Source organism: Macaca thibetana, chromosome 3 (genome assembly GCF_024542745.1).
Source record: "Macaca thibetana thibetana isolate TM-01 chromosome 3, ASM2454274v1, whole genome shotgun sequence".
Taxonomy (NCBI): Eukaryota; Metazoa; Chordata; class Mammalia; order Primates; family Cercopithecidae; genus Macaca; species Macaca thibetana.
Window position 1 is genome coordinate 441157 of NC_065580.1, and position 22227 is coordinate 463383.

The window sequence follows — 22227 nt, forward strand, 5'->3', positions numbered from 1 at the left end:
CCTGACAGCCACTTTTTCAGAGACAAAGAGGTTACTAGCTCAAGAAATTTAAATTTGGTCTTGCAAATGCAGTTTGTCTGAAGTGATTAAACAGTTACATGCAACTGCACTTTTTTTTCTGTTTGAGATCCTGGGTTTTGCTTCCCGTTTTATGTTCCATAACCACGGATCAACCTAAAAATCTAATTCTATCTACACTAAATGTTAAGCATCTTACTCGTATCTATGTCTAAACTATTAACACAATTTTGACCTGAACACTCTCTCATGCTCGTCCAACTATTTCTTCTACTCTATCTCATGAAAAGAAACTGAGTAACTGGAAGAGAAAAGAAAATAGGATTTCAAACACATAGAAAATCTCAGTTCCCATTCATTTAAACAATCTCACTTGTTTACATTACTGTGGATCCCTCTTCTATTCATCTTATTAAAATCCTTAATCACAAATTTAACATACACACTTAAGGGGGAAAAACTAACCACTCACTTTTGAATTCTGCAGAAACTCAGTCTTTCTCAATTTTATGTACAGTAAACCCCATCACATTAAAATAAAATGTAATACTACAAATTATTATTTCAACATGAATGTTTAGTCACTGGATTTAAAATCGTATTTGAGAACAGCCTCTTACTTTGAAGGAATGGCAGGCTGGTGTTCAGCTGAGATGAGCTGTCACTAAAATACAGGGCCCTGTCTTGAGCCCTAAGATTCCAGCTGGGTTCAGCTGCCAAGCGATCCTCTTCCAGCAAAACAGCCATCACCTGTCAGACATAAGTGAGTAGTCTTTAATAAAAACTTTACAAAGGACTATCTTTTCCCAAAAAAAAAATTACCTTTTCATCTTATCCAGATCTGCAAATAACTGCCTAGATCCACGACACTATCATAACTACAAGAAAAACGATATGGTCCTTTATGCACAATACTGAAAACTAATACAATAAGATTAACTAAAACAAACTCCACAAGAGAACCATCATTTGCCCTGAATGTTGTTTTTCATGCCACATACACTGCTAAAAATCACAGTGGGAGGGAGGGCTGGATATCCAGCATTTATAAATGAACAAAGCAGTGTAAAGAACAGTCATGAACCCACTGAGTCTCTCTTACCGGGTTTCAGTAAAAAGCCAGAGTGAGTGGTAAAACACTGTCATCGTTCCAGGAGCATCCTTAGGATTTGACGGTGCAGAGAGAGATTGGGAGACACAACAGGACTGATGGAAAAAGAACTAGAAATGTTCCTGAGAACTAACAGAAGGAAAGTGAGGAAGGCAGAGGGTGTTCAGTGAGAAGCGACAGGATTTGTGTGAGGAAGAGGGGGCTGCGTAGTAAAAACTGAGGTCAGCAAGTGTTCAGTGGGAACTGACGTGACCTGAACACTCAGGGTCAGGACAGCCGGGAATATTGAGTGAGAACTGACAGAATATGGGAGAGTGGGAGATAGGAAATGCTGAGTGAGAGCTGACTGTGTGAGAGTGACGAAGGCAGAAACAGACAGTGAAAGCCGAACGTACGGGAGTGAGGAAGGCAGATAATGTTTCATGTGAACGGACAGAACAGGAGGGCGGGAGGCAGGAAACATTGAGTGAGAATTGATAGGATTTGTGCCAGAAAGGGAACCTGTAGTGAGGACTGACAAGATGGGTGGGAAGAAGGAAGAAAATGTTAATGAGAACTGACGGGAAGAGAGTATGGAAGGCAGGAGATTTGAAGTGAGAAATGACAGGATGGGAACGGGCAAGAAAAGGAGTGTTTAGTGAGAGATGGAGGGTGGAGTGTGGAGGGCAGGGAGTGTTTAGTGAGAGGCAGAGGGTGGAGTGTGTAAGGCAGGGAGCGTTTAATGAGACTCGATAGGATCTGTGTGAGGAGACAGGAAGTGTCTTGTGAGAAACACCGGACGGGAATGAAGAAAGCAGGGAGTGTTTACTGAGGACCTGCAGGAGTGTGTCCAGGCCACAGACCAGACAGGAGAGCTGTGAGTTCAGGGATGGCCCCAGGCTGGTCACCCTCTGTCCTCCCTCCTTCCCTATCCACCTCACCTTGCACCCAAGCGCTCTCTCATCTTAGAGATGAGAACTTACACTAGAACTTAGAACTAGAACACTTAGAACTTACACTAAAACAAAATGTGATACAAATCATAAATCGTGTAAAATCATAATCATATTTCATAAACCATAGATTCCTACATAATTGCAACAGAGTGACTACATGACCACCACGTGCTCAGATTAGTGTCTGAGGATCATCCATAATGTCAATCAGCACGTCGATGCTTCACAAACATCCTTAATCTCAACAGTGTGTTGAGGTTTCACAATCATCCTTAATGTCAACCGGCATGTCCAGGTTTCACAATCATCCTTAATGTCAACCAGCGTGTTGAGGTTTCACAATCCTTAATCTCAACCAGTGTGTCAAGGTTTCACGATCATCCTTAATCTCAACCAGCATGTCGAGATTTCACAATCATCCTTAATCTCAACCAGTGTGTCGAGGTTTCACGATCATCCTTAATCTCAACCAGCGTGTCGAGGTTCCACGATCATCCTTCATCTCAACCAGCGTGTCGAGGTTCACGATCATCCTTCATTTCAACCAGCGTGTCGAGGTTCACGATCATCCTTCATTTCAACCAGCGTGTCGAGGTTCCACGATCATCCTTCATCTCAACCAGCGTGTCGAGGTTCACGATCATCCTTCATTTCAACCAGCGTGTCGAGGTTCACGATCATCCTTAATCTCAACCAGCGTGTCGAGGTTTCACGATCATCCTTCATCTCAACCAGCGTGTCGAGGTTTCACGATCATCCTTCATCTCAACCAGCGTGTCGAGGTTCACGATCATCCTTAATTCAACCAGCGTGTCGAGATTTCACGATCATCCTTAATCTCAACCAGCGTGTCGAGGTTCACGATCATCCTTCATTTCAACCAGCGTGTCGAGGTTCACGATCATCCTTCATCTCAACCAGCGTGTCGAGGTTCCACGATCATCCTTCATCTCAACCAGCGTGTCGAGGTTTCACGATCATCCTTAATCTCAACCAGCGTGTCGAGGTTTCACGATCATCCTTCATCTCAACCAGCGTGTCGAGGTTCCACGATCATCCTTCATCTCAACCAGCGTGTCGAGGTTCCATGATCATCCTTCATCTCAACCAGCGTGTTGAGGTTTCATGATCATCCTTAATCTCAATCAGTGTGTTGAGGTTTCACAATCCTTAATGTCAACCAGCATGTCGAGGTTTCAAATCATCCTTAATCTCAATCAGCGTGTCAAAGTTTCACAATGTTCCACTTCAGTGCTGCAGCAGACTCAAGTGCTAAGCTTCCATACAAGAAAGTGATGAGACAGCTGGGGAAATGTGAATGCCGACTTCACAGCTGACTGCATTTTAAGTTATTACTAATTACTCTTTTAGACACTCTCTGCTTTTTGAGATTCATAATGAACTCTATTTGGAGGCAAAGTTAGATGATTGGGATTTGTTTCAAAATAACCGATGGGGTGGGTGGTGGAGTGGGCAGGGGGGTCAGACGAGACCCACGGCCATGAGGTGATAACCACTAAAGTACCTGCAGCTTCACAGGCCTCTTTCATGTCTCTTTGTATGGATTTAAAATTTTTTTCCGTTTATAAATCAGCTTACAAAATCAGAAGTTTATGATTTTCAAATACCCTAGATTTATGCTTGCCTTGCCAACTTCACGTCTGCTCGTTAGTCTCTAGTTGTTTTAAAATGTAAGAAATTAATAGGCCAGGCGCGGTGGCTCAAGCCTGTAATCCCAGCACTTTGGGAGGCCGAGACGGGCGGATCACGAGGTCGGGAGATCGAAATCACCCTGGCTAACACGGTGAAACCCCGTCTCTACTAAAAAATACGAAAAACTAGGCAGGCGAGGTGGCAGGTGCCTGTAGTCCCAGCTACTCGGGAGGCTGAGGTAGGAGAATGGTGTAAACCCGGGAGGCGGAGCTTGCAGTGAGCCGAGATCGCGCCACTGCACTCCAGGCTGGGTGACAGAGCGAGACTCCGTCTCAAAAAAAAAAAAAAAAAAAAAAAAAAAGAAATTAATAATAAAATTCACAATCCAAATACATACATAGTACTTTAGTGATATACATTTACCCAGTGTCATCCTGCCCACAAGGGCTTTATGAATGTACCACTGATAATTTTTAAGAAAATAATACCTGAAAATGAATAACTGATTCTGATTTATCCAAGCTACAAAGACTTTTAAGATCTTAAAAGCTCCTACGTTTCTATATAGAATGAAACTTAAAGCACTTACACAGAGAACACAACATATTATAGGTTGAGCATACCTGACAAGCCGCCCGCAGAAAGCTACATAACCTTGGAGTATCAATCTTTGGCATAACTACAGCATCAGAGGTATCTCTTTGTTCACTGCCTAAAAAAAACAGGTTATAAAAAATCAACGAAGTTGACTCTAAAACAGTCATGCATTACACATCTTAGAGTTCAAACAGGCGTAACAAATCAACATTAAGAGTCCTAGAAGGAAAAGGTAGAAAACTTCACGCTATACTCTCTAGATTTACTACTATTAACTCCCCAAAACAATTGCATATTGTTTTATAGAAGTCTGTAATGTATTTAGAAAAACATTCAGGCCAGGCATGGTGGCTCACGCCTATAATCCCAGCACTTTGGGTGGCCGAGGCAGGTGGATCATCTGAGCTCAGGAGTTCAAGACCAGCCTGGCCAACATGGTGAAACCCCATCTCTACTAAAAAATACAAAAATTAGCCAGGTGTGATAGCAGGTGCCTGTGGTCCCAGCTACTTGGGAGGCTGAGGCAGGAGAATCAGTTGAACCCAAGAGGCGGAGGTTGCAGGGAGCTCAGATCGTGCCACTGCACTCCAGCCTGGGTGACAGAGCAAGACTTCATCTCAAACAAAACAAAACAAAACAAAAAAACATTCAAAGGAATCAACTGAATTATCATGTAAGTTTAGGTATATTACTTTCTTAAGGTGAGGCTTACCTGAGAAAAGCGGATAATATACATCCCTGACATACAGAGGCAATTCCTTGAGAAAAACCAGTAAAGCATTCAACATGTACATCGCTCCAGAGTACTTAGCAGAAACTATACATTCTAGGGACCTTCAATCTAAATTGATGGAACATTTTTGCAAACGGCACTTAAAATATAAAAATTCTACATTCATGAGAATAGGCTTCCCCCAAGTTAAAACCACAGTATGCTCCAAAGATCCAGGGACACACTGGTTGTTTGGAATGTGGAATCTCTCCCTCTACATAGGAATAAAATCTGTCATAAATCCTGGCAATGGCGCAGACTGGGCCTCAAGAGCAGGTTTCCTTCCCCTTGTGGCTCAGCAGCTCTGTGGCTGGTAGTTAGTGTTTCTTTAAAAGAAAATTGGGTACTGATATTGTCACATGCTAACAACCATACAGAAGAGAAAGACAAAATGAGAGTGAACCAGAAAGGGAATAAGTAAAAATAAAACAAAAAAGAATGTAAAGAGAGTCAATGGTCAACACTCAAGAGCAAGATGTTACCTCCAGATACAATGGTACTTTCTCCTGGGTGCTGGGTCCACACTTCCCTGGTCTCTATTTCCTCCGTTTGAATGTCTCTTTCAACATTATCTTCGTTACACTGAACATATGCCTTAAAAACAAAAATACGCCAAAATTAACATTGGTTTCAATTTCAGAGCAATTTGTCATTACTAAGTTCATAATGAGAGTCGTGTATCAAAAGTAAATATCAAAGCATAAAGAACAATCATGCAAAGACAACTGTGCTTAAACATTCGATATAGATATATACAGGTCTAATTTTCAAAAGTGTGTTCAAAAAGTCTCACCAAACGATTCCCCTTTAGTCTGAAAATACTGCCACCTCACCTGCCCACATCCTATTTTCTTAGAACATGCTGGTTTTTCAAAACCACATATCTATTTCAAAAGGTACATGCTTCAGTGAAGTCAGTTTTGTTACTAACAGCTTTGGGATGAGGAAAATCACCAAAGATAAATAATCTACTTAAGGTCAGAGTGAATCAGCTGCAAAACTAGGATTAATATTGTCAGTGTCCCAGGAGTTCAAGGCTGCAGTGAGCTATGATCTTGCTACTGCACTCCATCCAGCCTGGGTGGTAGAGCAAGACCCTGTTTCTTAAAAAAAATTTTTAAATTTAAAAATTTAAAAGCCATCAGCTTCTTCAGCTTCATCCTGTGACCTTCCTCCTTTCAAAAGGATTTTATTGAGTGCACCAACTAGACAATGTTAAGATTGGTGGTACCAGTATCAGGAATGTAAGAAAAATGTAAGATAGGACGTCTGACTTCAAAAGCTTTAGAACCTCGTTGTGAAGTGAGACCATTACATAATGAATTAATGATTGGAAATACTACAGGGAAGTACAAAATTGCATGAAATAGTAAATTGTAGGAACTCTGGAACAGGAGAAAGAATTCAATATAAGTCACTAGGAAGGGTTCACCCAGAAAACGGGCCTTGGAAACTGAGGAACAGACAGGCAGATAAGGCAGACAGGGAGCAGGAACGCCATACACCAGGGCACCTTGAGAGAGCCATGAGAGAAGAGAGTCCCAGAATCAAACAGGTATAATCTGAATTAGAGAGAGTCCAAAGCTAGGCATGGTGGCACAGGCCTGCAGTCCCAGCTATGGGGGAAGCTGAGCCTGCAGTGTCCTGTGATCACGCCTGTGAACATCCACTATACTCCAGCTTAGGGGTGTCTCTAATAAATAGATTAGTACCTTGTCTCTAATAAATAAATTTAATTTAAAAAAATTTTAAGTGAGTCCACATTATAAAAACCTTCAGAAGTATCGTATACATTGAAATTCTTCAATTATAAGAATTTTAAACAGACAAGTAGGACTGCTTTACACTCACCTGGAACACAAGAAACAAATCCAAACCTGACACTTAGCTAGACTTTAAATAAAACATTTGCCTTCGCCACTATGCACAGATCCATGTAACAAAACTGCACTTGTACTACCTCAATTTATACAAATAAAAAAAATTAAAAATATAAATAAATAAATAGATTGGGCACAGAGGCTCACACCTGTAATTCCAGAACTTTGGGAGGCCAAGGCAGGCGGATCACTTGAGGCCAGGGTTCAAGACCAGCCCGGCCAACATGGTGAAACTCCGTCTCTACTAAAAATATAAAAATTACCTGGGCATGATGGTTCACACTTGTAATCCCAATCACTTGGGAGGCTGAGGCACGAGAATCACTTGAACCCGGGAGGTAGAGTTTGCAGTGAGTCAAGATCACTCCACTGCACTCCAGCCTGGGCGACAGAGTCAGACTGTCTCTAAATAAATAAATAAAACATTTGCACAGCATAAAGCTTCACTCTAAGGTCAGGACAGCAGCCATTCTCTCCCTATTCCGAGCAGATCACCCACTGGAGCTCCTTCAGGCACTCCTGAAGGCTCTGGAGTACTTCCGGCTTTGCCTGTGCCTGGCCTCTTGGGTGAATGGGCCCCATGTGAAGATGGGTCCCCATTTTCCTTAAGCTTGTATCCTTCACAGACCATCCCCAAGTTCTAATATTGCAGAACAATATTCAGGAAGACACAAAGTTATCCTATTAGACTTTACTTGCATTTTATCACTTAGTTAATATATCTCATATTTACCTGCTTGGTATTTTTTTTCCCAAAGTTTCTGATATACATGTCATATTCATTTACTGGTGGTAGATCCAAGAGCCAGAAAGTAAATGAAAAATCTAAGTCAATGAGCCGAAGCAGTTTTGTACTTCGCATCCTTTGAAATAATTGGAAACAAGACAAAAATTAACTTGAGTAATATACGTGGGAAAGTATAGGGAAAACAGAAGTAAACTTAGAGAGTTAAATGCATGTCATTGTCAGAAATCTAGCTTCAGTGTGGGGTGAGTCTGAGATATTTAACAGTTAAAAATAACTGAGTAGTAGAAAGTCGTGGGAACCCGACGTGTGACCCTGGCATCTGGTGATCCTGCTCCCCGACTGCTTCGTGTGTGTGTCAAGAACCTGATGTGTGACCATTCTAATGCGTACGCCTGAGCTAACACAAAGTCAAGTCACACAACATGTATGCCTGGGATGTTCATAAGCACCAATTCATTTGACTTCAGGAGTTGACATTCTGACTGTCCCATCACCTGCGCCATGGTCAGACCATGTGGCCAGTAAGGGTTTTGGGCCACGCTCTTCTCCAGGCCACAGCCAACCTTTGTGCTTCCCGCAGGACTTGACCTGCAGGCAGCACCTAACACAGTCAATGGCGCTCCAATCGCCCTCCCTCCACAGGCCTGTCACAGCCAATCCCGCTCCGCCACAGGCCTGACACAGCCAATCACGCTCCGCCCACAGGCCTGACACTGCCAAAGGCCCTCGCCCACAGGCCTGACACTGCCAAAGGCCCTCGCCCACAGGCCTGACACTGCCAATTACGCACACAGCCAATGGCCCTTGCCCACAGGCCTGACACAGCCAATCGTCCTCCGCCCCCAGGCCTGACACAGTCAATCGTACTCGGCCCACAGGCCTGACAGTCAATCAACGTCAGCCCACAGGCCTGACACAGACAATCGCCCTCCGCCCGCAGGCCTGACACAGGCAATCGCCCTCCGCCCGCAGGCCTGACACAGCCAATCGCCCTCCACCCGCAGGCCTGACACAGCCAATCGCCCTCCGCCCGCAGGCCTGACACAGACAATCGTACTCGGCCCACAGGCCTGACAGTCAATCAACGTCAGCCCACAGGCCTGACACAGACAATCGCCCTCCGCCTGCAGGCCTGACACAGCCAATCACCCTTGGCCCACAGGCCTGACAGTCAATTGCTGTCAGCCCACAGGCCTGACACAGCCAGTCGCCAATTGAGCTCCCACACCGCAGGCCTGACACAGACACATCGTACTCGGCCCACAGGCCTGACAGTCAATCAACGTCAGCCCACAGGCCTGACACAGCCAATCACCCTTGGCCCACAGGCCTGACAGTCAATTGCTGTCAGCCCACAGGCCTGACACAGCCAGTCGCCCTCGGTCTACAGGCCTAACACAGCCAATTGAGCTCCCACAGGTCTGACACAGCCAATCGCCCTTGGCCCACAGGCCTGACACAGCCAATGGCCCTCCGCCCACAGGCCTGACACAGCCAATCGCCCTCGGCCCACAGGCCTGACACAGCCAATCTCCTTCCGCCCACAGGTGTGACACAGCCAATGGCCCTCCGCCCACAGGCCTGACAGCCAATGGCCCTCCGTCCACAGGCCTGACACAGCCAATCACGCTCGGCCCACAGGCCTGACACAGCCAATCAACCTCCGCCCACAGGCCTGACACAGCCAATGGCCCTCCACCCGCAGACGGAACACAGCCAATTGCACTTGGCCCACAGGCCTGACATAGCCAATGGCCCTCGACCTACGGGCCTGACACAGCCAATTGCCTTCAGCCCATAGGCCTGACACAGCCAATCGCCCTCTGCCCACAGGCCTGACACAGCCCATCGTCCTCCAGTCGCCTTTGGCCCACAGGCCTGACACAGTCAATGGCCCTCCGCCCACAGGCCTGACACAGCCAATCGCCCTCCACCCACAGGCCCCGAAATGCTGCACCCACGTGGCTTCCTCTTGCTTCACAAACGGTTACTTTTCAATCGCCTGTGCTGGTTTCTCCTTTCCTTTCTAAAGTTTCACCCTAACATTAGTGTGCCCGGGGTCAAATCTTTAAGATATTTATTGTTTATTACTCCTCACTAAGATATAAACTCGCAAGGGCAGAGATTTTTGTTTCTTTACTGTGATCTCCACACAGCCGGTGCTCAATGAATGCACAGTGAATGAGCGAGTGAACGACCCGCCCAACATCGAGGTGCCTCGGCCACCGGGTCTGCTCTCTGCTCCTCCTCCTCCCCCCTTCCTTCTCCTCACACTCCACCAGGTCTGCCCTGCTTCCTAGAGCACAGGCCTGCAGGAGGCTCGACCAAAGCCTGGGATGTTTTATCAGAAATTCTCCCACTGGAAGGTCCTCAACTTCCATTTTCGTCCCCTCGACCCTCTGCGAACGTCACATGCTCCAGGCCTTCTCTTTCTGCTTCACTCTATTGTCTTGAGAAATCAAGATGCAAACCTGAGTGGAAACAGCGATCGCCTGCGTGTGTCCCTTCTCTCCAGGACCTCGGCTCTTCAGGGCCCAGCGGCCTTGGTTGCTCCTGGTATATTTAATCAGCTGGGGTGTTTTTGTTGTTTTAAATCCAACTTTTATAGTTGTTTTAGCTGAAGGATTTCTCTGATACAAGTTATTCCATCAAGAAAGTAGGACTCCTTCCATATTCTTTTTAAAGATGCTTTTCTCATATCACTGGAGCATTTTTCATGACATTATATCCTCAAGAGTATCCATCATTTTGATAGCTATATTTCATACCTGATAGAAAGCTGCCTATGCAGAGGTTGTACCAATTTGTTTCAAGCAAGCTTTTTCTCTACATTCTCATCAGTACTGAAGTATTATCTTTTTTTTTTTTTTTTTTTTTTTTTTTTGAGAGGGAGTCTTGCTCTGTCGCCCAGGCTGTAGTGCAGTGGCACAATTTCAGCTTGCTGCAACCTCTACCTCCCAGGTTCAAGCAATTCTCCTGCCTGAGCCTCCCGAGTGGCTGGGATTACAGGCATGTGCCACCATACACGTCTAATTTTTGTATTTTTGGTAGAGACGGGGTGTCACCATGTTGGCTAGGCTGATCTCGAACTCCTTACCTCAGGTGATCTGCCCACCTCCACCTTCCAAAAGTGCTAGGATTACAGGCGTGAGCCACTATGCCTGGCCTAAGTATTATCATTTTTTTAATACCTTGCCTATTCCATAAAAGAAAAATTCATCCCATTGTTTCAATGTACTTTCTCTGACAGGATATATTTTCACACATTTACTGACAGCCTAATTTTTCTCTGATGTGAATTCTCTCTGTGCCCTTTACCATCCTGGGACCATGTGGTGAGAGACTGGGGAAATAATGTAAGAGAAAATAAGCAAACACATTACTTTTCTCCCTACCTCTCTACCTTGAGCCACTGACAGGTTTTTCCTGTGGCCCCAGCAGGCCGGCCATGGCTCCGGCTCCCGACTGCCCAGCCTCTCCGGCTCAGGGGAAGTGGTGGCTCCTGCTGCGCGGAATCTCTGAGCTGCTCCTGGGCCCTGCTGAAGCTCAGCTCTTCCAACACCTACGGAATTCACTCCCTGTGTCACATCCTTCTGTTTAATGCCCAAATTAGTTTTTGTTTTCGTAACTGGATCTCGAGTCTTATATGATCTATGCCCATTTTTAACTAGGGCTATTTAACTTTGCTTATTAAATTATAAAAACATTTTATGCATTAGGGATAATAAGTCTCTATCATATATTTTACAAATATATTTTCCCAATTGGTTAATTACCTTTACATTTTGTCAAATTTATGGACAATTGTACCTTACAGAAATTTAATTTTTGAGGTACATTCCAGTAATTTTTATTTTTTCATTTTTATTCTTTTTATTCTTAGAAAGTCCTTTCTTATCACTGAAATAAGCACTTACACTATCTATGCTCTTTTTTTTTCATTTTTTTAAAAATCCATTTGGAATATATCTTGGGTATAGTGTGAAGCAGGTATCTGTTTTCCCTCAAATTTCAAGTTGATTTACTAAATGTAGATCTAGTAGTAAAAGTTCCTCTATACTATTTTTCTTCTCTGTATTTCCTTACAACACACAAATGCCAGAACTCATCCACACTCTTATAAAGCGTGGACTCCTACGTTTTTCTCAAAAACTTTTTTACTTTTATTTATCATCAATCCCTTTATGTTTCAGCCTTTCATTTCTTAAATTTTTCTTTTGAAATATTTAATATAATTTATGATTCAATATAATCTACTTGCACACTATATATCAATCTAGTTAACAGGTCCTAGGACCTACCTAACTAGAAAACTACTAATTACTAGATTACCAGCCAGGCACGGTGGCTCACACCTGTAATCCCAGTACTTTGGGAGGCTGAGGTGGGTGGACTGCTTGAGCCCAGGAGTTCAAGACCAGCCTGGGCAACATGGCAAGACTCCATCTCTACATAAAAAAATATAAAAATTAGCTGGGTGTAGTGGTGCACACCTGTAATCCCAGCTACTCGAGAGGCTGAGGTGGAGGGTCACCTGAGCCCAGAAGGTCAAGGCTGCAGTGAACCAAGATCATGGCATGGCATTCCAGCCTGGGTGCCAGAGCGAGATCCTGTCTCAAAAGCAGAAGACGTAAAATAAAGAAAAGGGAAGGGAAAGGGAAAGGGAAAGGGAAAGGGAAAGGGAAAGGGAAGGGAAAGGGAAAGGGAAAGGGAAAGGGAAAGGGAAAAGGAAAGGGAAAGGGAAAGGAAAGGGAAAGGGAAAGGGAAAGGGAAAGGGAAAAGGAAAGGGAAAGGGAAAAGGAAAGGGAAGGGAAAAGGGAAAAGGAAAGGGAAAGGGAAAGGGAAAGGGAAAGGGAAAGGGAAAGGGAAAGGGAAGGGAAAGGGAAAGGGAAAAGGAAAGGGAAAGGGAAAGGGAAAAGGAAAGGGAAAGGGAAAAGGAAAGGGAAAGGAAAAGGAAAGGGAAAAGGAAAGGGAAAGGGAAAAGGAAAGGGAAAGGGAAAAGGAAAGGGAAAAGGGAAAGGGAAAGGGAAAAGGAAAGGGAAAAGGGAAAGGGAAAGGGAAAGGGAAAGGGAAAGGGAAAGGGAAAGGGAAAGGGAAAGGGAAAAGGAAAGGGAAAGGGAAAGGGAAAGGGAAAGGGAAAGGGAAAAGGAAAGGGAAAGGGAAAAGGAAAGGGAAAGGGAAAAGGAAAGGGAAAGGGAAAAGGAAAGGGAAAGGGAAAGGGAAAGGGAAAGGGAAAGGAAGGGAAGGCAACCAATGACCTGCATCTACTTAGTGGCTCCTCCCTGACACATTCCCAGATGCCCCACTGCCCACAACAATCACTAGACTGAATTTTGTGGTTATCATTTTCTTGTTTTTCAAAATATAATTTCATCTCATATTTATATGAGTCTAAACAACATGCTGTCTAGCTTTATTTCTAGGTTTATAAAAATTGCATTAAACCATATGTACTTTTCTGAGAACTTGAATCAGGTTTAAAAAAAAAAAAAAAGCCATGGGGCCAGAAACTAGTTTTGCTACCTCCACAGGAGACCCAAAATGTAAGGGTAGCAAAACTGTTGTGAAAACTGTTACCTTTATTACTATTATTATTATTTTTTCTATTTTGAGACAGGGTCTCGCTCTGCCACCCAGGCTGGAGGGCAATGGTGCAGTCACGGCTCAGTGCAGCCTCGACCTGTCAGACTCAAGCCATCTCCCACCTCAGCACCCCCCAGGAGCTGGGACCATAGGTGCGTCTCACTATGTTGCTCAGACCCAGTCTTGAACTCCTGTGCTCAAAGTGCTGGGATTACAGGCATATACCACCATGCCCAGCCACTTTTATTATTAATGATTGATTATTTCATTTAGTAAATATTTATTGAGTACTTATTAAGGCCATGAACTAAGCCAGGTGTTAAGAGATTTTAAACCCACTTTTAAAACTCTTTATTTTTTAGCCAGGCACGGTGGCTCATGCCTGTAATCCCAGCACTTTGGGAGGCCGAGGCAGGTGGATCACCTGAGATCGGGAGTTCGAGACCAGCCTGACCAACATGGAGAAACCCTGTCTCTACTAAAAACACAAAATTAGCCAGGCGTGGTGGCAGGCGCCTGTAATCCCAGCTACTCAGGAGGCTGAGGCAGGATAATCACTTGAACCTGGGAGGCAGAGGTTGCAGTGTGCTGAGATTGCACCATTGCACTTCAGCCTGGGCAACAAGAGTGAAACTCTGTCTCAAAAAAAAAAAAAAAAAAATCTTTATTTTTTTCATTTACTCTTCAGTCATATGTGGGCTTAGTACGATAGACCCTTGACTTGAAAATATATCTTTTATAGATTTCTACATTTTACAAATTTCTCAATTTACTCCCAGGGTAGCTCCAACTGTCCACCACAAATGTAAGGACAAACATCCAACATCAGCACATGGTACGTCGCAGCTCACACACCTGCTCTACTAACATAAGATATCAACACAAAGAAAAGTGTAGTACAAATTAAGTCATATACCCCAAAAGACAGTAGTAAAAATGCAACTTAAAACTCGATTTTTTAAAAGTATGTGAAAAAAAAGTATGCTAAAGCCCTGAACACCTTTGGCTGCTTTCCCAATACACCTACTTTTGCTTAAGGGCCTGAGTCCGACTCTTTTGACGGTGTGAAGCTGAGGCAAAATCCACAAAAATTCCACAAACGGAGGCTCTGGAAGGGGAACTGTTTGTATCTGTATGAGGAAGAAAAACACTATTTTTGCAACACTGCAATATGTCTTCCAAGCAAAAAAATATCCGGAGTAAAACAATTATAGGCGTATATAACAATTATAGTCAATAAACCCTTCAACTAACGACAAACATCTTCCATAAGCATTTAAGATATCTCTCTTGCTTATTTCATCTAAAACTTTCAGGCAACAAAGCAAAATTTACTGATAATCTATTGTATGTATCACTCACACTATTAAAGAGTTTTAGAAATACTTAAGAATGCACAAAAGATGCAGATCTAGGCCCATTCTGCAAAAAAAACAAAGATTATCTTTTAGTAAGGGAAGTGGAACAAGGGCATACAAAATTGCTAAAAAACAGAAACAAGTGCAAATTAATATTGAATCAATTACTTAATATGTCAAAGGGCACAAAACAAAAGAGAATGCAGGCATGAGCTTCCTCAGAAGAATTTCTAAAATTTCTGAAGATGTGACTAGATTATCAAATTGTCAGGCTGATGGAAAAGGTTCATATTATATAAGAATGAACAACTTGGCCAGGTGTGATGGCTCATGCCTGTAATCCCAGCCCTTTGGGAGGCTGAGGCAGGCAGATCACTTGAGGGCTAGAGTTCCAGACCAGCCTGGCCAATGTGGCAAAACCCCATCTCTACTAAAAATACAAAAATTAGCCAGGTGTGGTGGCGGGTGCCTGTAGTCCCAGCTGCTCGGGAGGCTGAAGCAGAAGAATCGCTTGAATCCAGGAAATGGAGGTTGCGGTGAGCAGAGATCACGCCACTGTACTCCAGCATGGGAGACAGAGTGAGACTCTGTCTCAGGGAAAAAAAAAAAAAAAAAAAAAAGAAAGACAAGAACAAGCAACTCCATCCATAATCCTTAGTAATGGACACAAACCATTCCTCAATCCACCTCTTTCCCCCTAAGGATTTCTATGGCTTCCTGTACATACTTATCTGCATATTTGTTTGTATATTTATTTCTACTGTATCTTACTGTCTTTTCATTCCTTTTGGATATCGGTTTGCACTTGTCCCACTGTCTTACAGTTTTATGAAACTCTCATAACCCTTTCCCACACATTATCTCATCTGATCTTCACAACAAAGCTTGCAGGCCAGTGATGCAGAGGGTGTGGCTCTGGAGGATGTCTGTCTGGGTCAGGGGCCTGAGCTCAAGTCCCAGCACTGCCTGCTACTTGCTTCATGACCATGGGTTACTTCACCTCTGCATCTCAGGTCCCTTATTGTCGGACATCTGCCGTACAGGATGTGATAAGGACCACAGCAGGCCACGTTTATGAACAATTACAAAGCACCACACAGACATTTTAAGATGTGGCTGTTTTTAAGAATGAGAAAACATTTAAAGTTACAGAATTAAGACTTGAATAAAGACATCCTTGGAACAGAGCCCACACCTCTGTGCAAGGCGTCAGCGCTCAGCAAAGACTCCTTCACTGACCAAGTGGACCATTTACCTTTTGGAAGTGTACATAGGCTTTCCAACACCATGGTGTAACTTCGGTGCATGGGAAAAAGTTATTTACCAAATGGTTTCCTACTGCCCCAAAAAAGGATAAGGTGTGCAGTTTATAACCAAGCAGTCCAAGCACCACAGGGTGCAGCAGGGTATAGCCAAGGAGGACACAGAAACCAAACGGTACCGGCTGCTTGATGAATTCCACAGAACAGCAGCGGATGGTGCTTAGCACTCAGAACGTGCCTGCCACTCCTTTAAGCAACTTCCATGTTTAGCTTGTTTAATCTCACAATAACCCTAAAGAAAGTCTGAGGCTCATTTCACAGTTAAGGAAAATGAGGCACAGAGAGGTTAAGTAACTGCCCAAGATCACACAGCTAGTCAGTTATCTGAAACCCTGGGGTCAGCATGGCTCCGTGATTCCTGCTTCAGCACAGACCACGCCATCAGTGCCGTGCTAGCCTTTACGACCGTCCACCGGTGCCAGCTCAACATGAAACAGGGCCAAGAAAGCAGCTCCAGCTTTGTCTATGGCAGTGAATAACTCCTTCAAATAAGAAATACGCCAAAAATAATCTCTTATATTGAGAGCTGTAAATTCTAATCTTGTAAATGAGGCTAATGAAGAAATAACACTAAGCATAAATGTAGAAAATGAGTAACAAAAAAAGGTTATTCATAGATCTGCTAAGAAAACCAGTAATGTTAAGAATAAAATCCTGCTCACTTCTCAGCAACTCCAGAGCAGACAAGCTTTAATGCTGCCAGGAAATCCTGTGTGTTGGTGGCACACAGGCCCTCCCTGTGCGCAGCGTCTCTCCACGGGCAGCTGAGGGAAACAGTCCCTGAGCCTCAGCCGGGCAATAGGGCTGAAGAAGGGGCAGATCCTTACCTCTACCAGGACAGGTGCCCTTTTGCTATAAGTTTAAAGAACACTCTATCAGCACTGCCCAGCTGAGTTCTGCCATCTCTGTAGCAGGCACAAAATGTGAGACAAAGAATCATTCTGCAAAACCTTCATCTGTATTAGTGCATCATATTAATTACTAACTATAATTAACTGCATTACTGAATATTTTACTAATAAAGTAGTATGTCATCAAATAATATTTTAACATTATCCTATTTTACCCTCAGTGCCCATGTTTTATCAGAAAGTCATAGTTGTCCTTTAAAGCGATTTGAAACGTTAATTCCTACTCTTACAAGTAACATTATATCCTGATGCTAAGAATTTGGAGAAAAAATACATTTCTAAATTTAATTTAAAAAGGTCCTTGTAGGAAAAAAGAATGAATCAAGAGCATGCTTTGTGTCAGGCTCAGTTTGACTGTGTCCCAAGACTTGACAGGCACCTCAAACCCTCAGTCACCACGTGCCTCATGAAGGCACTCACTGGCGGACACTGCCACACCTCCAGGGAAAACCATGATGATTCCTCTGTGGAAACTCAATGAGCACATTATCAGGAAAAATAAGAGCATGTGCTCACAGATGGATAAAACGCTGGTTGCAAAGAAAAAACAAGCCAGGCTGCCCACTGAGGAGGGCCACAGTATCCTCAGCTCCCTCTGGAGAACAGGAGCATCAGTGCTCACTGAGTGGGGCCACAGCGCCCTCAGCTAACCTAAGGCCTGGGCGCTGAGCAGAATAGTGATGTGCAACTTCTCTGTGTAAGAGAATTCTTGATGTGCTCGTGCTCAAGTCTTCGGGGGGCCTCCTATGTGGTAGTTGCAAGGGCACAGCACCACCAGCATGTGGAAGATGTTACTTCTCTGCCCACCTTATTAGAGCAGGCCTGTGTGTGATGGCATCTGTGAGGGCTCAGTACGCAGAGCCCTAAGAGCATGGACACTATCAGTAGCATTGATTTGTTTACCTGTCCTGGGCTCCTTTTCAAATTCTGTTCTACCTTGCTTCTGAAACAGTTTCAAAGATAACTCGCCAATCCTTTCATTTTCTGCATTAATAGCTCTTTGAATTTCTTGTATTTCCTTTTTTTGAGCTAGAGGAAGTTCTTCCATTTTTTCTCTTGACTCAGGTTCATTACTGCTTTCATCATCATCACCATCACAAACCTCAAAGTCATCTTCGTAGTCCTGCAAACAATAACAATCTTTTGGAACGCTTTAAGACAAATTGACTTTACGTTATCACTCATACTGAACAAAACATGACAGCTTGTAACTTAAAACAGTCAATGTCCTTATTACAGCTAAGATATTTATAGTTCCCTGACTTTAATGTTTTTGAAGATACATCTATACAAACTGCTACCTTTATTTCTCTAAAAATAAATCACACAATACAGAACCATACACAGAAGACTATCAATTACCATCAGGTGCAAACACTTGTACTGAGAATGTGAAAGTGTATGTATTTTTGTAGATACCTACATACACACTTTTTATGCAGTGCACTTAAATATGAGTTAAATTATAAAATCATTTAATTACATCATATTGGTAAGTATTGGTAGAAGTATAGCAAGCATTTTATAGGTAATAGCTTGACCTAAATCAAACCTAGATAGATACTGAGTATTAGGATTAATAAAAAGAATAAAAAGGGCATCAAATTTACTACATATAAGCTGATGTTTAAGAATAAATGATTTTTAAGCTAAGGAAAGTTTTAACTTTTATACATACTTCAAAATCATCTTCACAACTGGCTGTATATGCATCAGCTCTAGCATGTTCTAAATCAGTTTCTTCCTTTTCAATTTCCTAGAGGTAAAAATCAAACATGAAACCAAAAAATTCAATCATAAACTTGAATATTGCAAATAGGCTGGGAAAACATATGTTTTCTGAGATTAATCTGATGTTGCTAATTTGAAACTCTAAGTATTTTTAAAACTAATATAATGTTAAATTCCTTTAAGAAATACCCTTGCTAACTTATAGGTAGGACCAAAAAGAGAATACAGTAAACATTCTTTTCAGGAAACCTCTGTAATTCTGGTGGCTGTAGTTCTGTAATTTTGTACTTCTGGTGGCTAAAATTTGTTTAAGTGTTTTACAAATAAACTTCAAACGTGCAGCAATCCATTTCTTCTCCGTGAACATACTCCCCGCTGAATAGTGCTCAGCTGATCTACACCGTTAAAGACAGAGAAATAGGCCAGGCACTGTGGCTCACACCTTTAATCCCAGCACTTTGGGAGGTCAAGGCAGGCAGATTACTTGAACTCAGGAGTTGGACACCAGCGTGGGCAACATGGCGAAACCTCATCTCTACCAAAAATACAAACAATTAGCTGGGCATGGTGGTGTGCACCTATGGTCCCAGCTACTCCGGAGGCGGAGGTGAGAGGACTGCTTGAGCCTGGGGGGCAGAGGCTGCAGTGAGCCAAGATCGCGCCACTGCACAATCCAGAAGAAATTACAAGGCATACTAGAAAGCAGAAAATACAGTTTGAAGAGACAGAGCAAGCACCAGTTCCAGACATGGCAGGGATGTTGGAACTGTCAGAACAGGAACTTAAAACAACTATGAGTAACTTCCTAAGAGCTCTAATAGATAAAGTTCATAGCATGCAAGCAGAGAGATGGAAAGCCTAAGAAAGAACCAGAACGGAAAGTTCAAGGTCAAAAACAACAGAAACAGAAGTGAAGAACAACTTTGATGGGCTCACTAGTAAACCGGACACAGCTGAAGAAAAAAGTCTCTGTGCTTGATGATACCTCAACAGAAACCACCAAAACTCAACAGCAAACAGAACAAAAAGCGGGAAGGAAAAAAAAAAAAAAAAAAAAAAAAAAACCAGAACAAAATATCCAAGAACTGTGGGACAACTGCAAAAGGTATTCACGTGTGTAACGGGGATGGCAAAAGAAGAGAGAAAGGAACAGAATATTTGATAAAATAATGACTGAGAATTTCTCCAAATTGATGTCAGACACCAAACCACATATCCAGGAAGCTCATAGAACACCAACATCAATGTCAAAAAATCTACACCTAGGCATATTATATCAAAACTACAGAAAATCACAGATAAGGACAAAATCCTAAAAGAAGCCAGATGGGGGAAAAAAAAAAACTTTACTGAGGAACATAGATAAGAATTACAGGCCGGGCATGGCGGCTCACACCTATAATCCCTGCACTTTGGGAGGCTGAGGCAGGTAGATCTTCTGAGGTCAGGAGTTTGAGACTAGCCTAAAACCAACATGGTGAAACCCCATCTCTACAAAAACACAAAAATCAGCTGGGCACGGTAGTGCTCGCCTATAATCCCAGCTACTCAGAAGGCTGAAGCAGGAGAATCACTTGAACCTGGGAGGCAGAGGTTGCAGTGAGCTGAAATCACACCATTGCACTACAGCCTAGGCAACGAGAGCGAAACTCCATCTCAAAAAAAAGAGAGAATTACATTCAACTTCTCAGATATCATGAAGCAAGAAGACAGCATAGAGAAATGTTTAAAGTACTGAGAGAAAAATATTCACCAGCCCAAAATTACACATATACTCTACAAAATTATCCTTCCAAAGTGAAGGAGAAATAAAGACTTTCAAACAAAATTGAGGGAATTTGTTGCCAGTAGACCTGTCTTGCAAGCAACATAAAAAGAAGTTCTTCAGAAAGAAGGTGTATTAGTCCGTTTTCACACTGCTGATAAAGACATACCCGAGACTGGGAAGAAAAAGAGGTTTAATTGGACTTCCAGTTCCACATGGCTGGGGAGGCCCCAGAATCATGGCAGGAGGCAAAAGGCACTTCTTACATGGCGGCAGCAAGAGAAAATGAGGAAGAGGCAAAAGTGGAAACCCCTGATAAACCCATCATATCTCATGAAACTTATTCACTATCACAAGAATAGCACGGGAAAGACCAGGCCCCATGATTCAATTACCTCCCCTGGGTCCCTCCCACAACATGTGGGAATTCTGGGAGATACAATTCAAGCTGAGATTTGGGTGGGGACACAGCCAAACCACATCAGAAAGAAAATAATATAGGTCAGAAACGTGGGTCAACATAAAAAAAAGTATGGAAGAAAAAATAAATAAAGGGAAACAACTTTTCCTTTTCTATTTCTTAATTGATCTAAACAGTTTGTTCAGAATAATAGTAACAAAAATGCATTCAATTACATATGCTTAGGTATTTATTCGTGTGTGTGTGTGTGTTTGTGTACGCATATGTACAGTTAGCCCTCCTTATCTGTGGGTTCTACATCCATAGATTCAACCAACCACAAACCAAAAATATTTGGAAAAATAAAAATAAAAAATAATACAAATTTTAAAATACAGTATAACAACTATTTACATAGCATTTACATTGTATTAGGTTTCATAAGCAATCTAGAGATGACTTAAAGTACATGGAAGAACATGCATAGGTTATATGCAAATCCTATGCCATTTTATTTGAGGAACTTGAGCGTTTACAGATTTTAGTATCCACAGGGGGTCCAAGAACCAACCCTGTGCCAATACCAAGGGATAACATGCTTATGTCGGCTTATACACAAGTAAAATGAATGACAGCAAGGATATAAGGAAGGGGAGTGGTACAGTCTTATTTAAAAGTGGACTTGGATTGATTGTAAATGTATTAAAACCACTTTAAAAAGTTAAAAAAAAAAAACCTTTAACTGATATGCTAAGATAGTAGAGAAAACAGAATCATAAAATGTTCCATTAAAACCACAAAAGGCAAAAAAAGAATGAAAGACAAAAACAGGAACAAGTAACAAGGGCAACAAATAAAAAATAGTGACAAATAGGGTAGACACTAATCCAATATATCAATAATCACTTTGAACATCAATGATCTACATGTACCAATCACAAGACAGAGATTGTCAGAGAGGATCAAAAAACAAGATCCATCTACTTATTGTCTTCAAGAAACCCAAATGAAGAAAAATATACCATGCTCACACTAATCAAAAGAAAGCAAAAGTTATTATATTAATTTCTGACACAGCAGACTTCAAAGTAAAGAGAGTCAACATGAATAAAGAAGGGCATTACGCAATGATAAAGATGCCAATTTTATGTCTTCAATGAAATACATAACAGTCCTTAATATGTATGTGCCTAACAACAGAGTGTCAAACTATTTATGTCAAAAACTAATAGAACTGCAAGAAGAAATAGATGAATCCACTATTATAGCTGGAGACTTCAACATCTCCCTATCAGAAATGGACAGATCCAACAGGCAGAAAATGAGTAAGAATATAGCTGAACTCCACGGCACCATCAGTGAACTGGGTGTACGGGGCAGCTTTAGACTGCTTCACCCAACAGCAGCAGAATACACATTCTTATCAAGCTCGCATATAACACT

General features: G+C 42.5%; 1 protein-coding gene and 1 long non-coding RNA gene across 9 annotated transcripts in view; one reads left to right on the plus strand and one right to left on the minus strand.

Annotated features, from left to right (window-relative positions):
- DYNC2I1 (dynein 2 intermediate chain 1) overlaps positions 1-22227 on the minus strand; it is an 850736-nt gene that overhangs the window by 32458 nt on the left and 796051 nt on the right. The window contains 7 exon segments of the mRNA XM_050785712.1: positions 639-768; positions 4341-4429; positions 5569-5680; positions 7700-7829; positions 14325-14427; positions 17792-18011; positions 18567-18644. Of these exon segments, the coding sequence (XP_050641669.1) occupies positions 639-768; positions 4341-4429; positions 5569-5680; positions 7700-7829; positions 14325-14427; positions 17792-18011; positions 18567-18644 (862 nt within the window).
- On the plus strand, positions 2046-3291 carry LOC126951549 (uncharacterized). Of its 8 annotated transcripts, none has more exons than XR_007724518.1 (5): positions 2046-2397; positions 2471-2584; positions 2659-2770; positions 2921-2994; positions 3223-3291. It is a non-coding gene; the product is annotated as an uncharacterized LOC126951549 (long non-coding RNA). The 8 variants fall into 8 exon arrangements; XR_007724513.1 differs by lacking the exon at positions 3223-3291 and adding an exon at positions 3109-3166 and having other exon boundaries at positions 2921-3032; XR_007724516.1 differs by lacking the exon at positions 3223-3291 and adding an exon at positions 3071-3139 and having other exon boundaries at positions 2471-2696; positions 2734-2846; positions 2958-3032.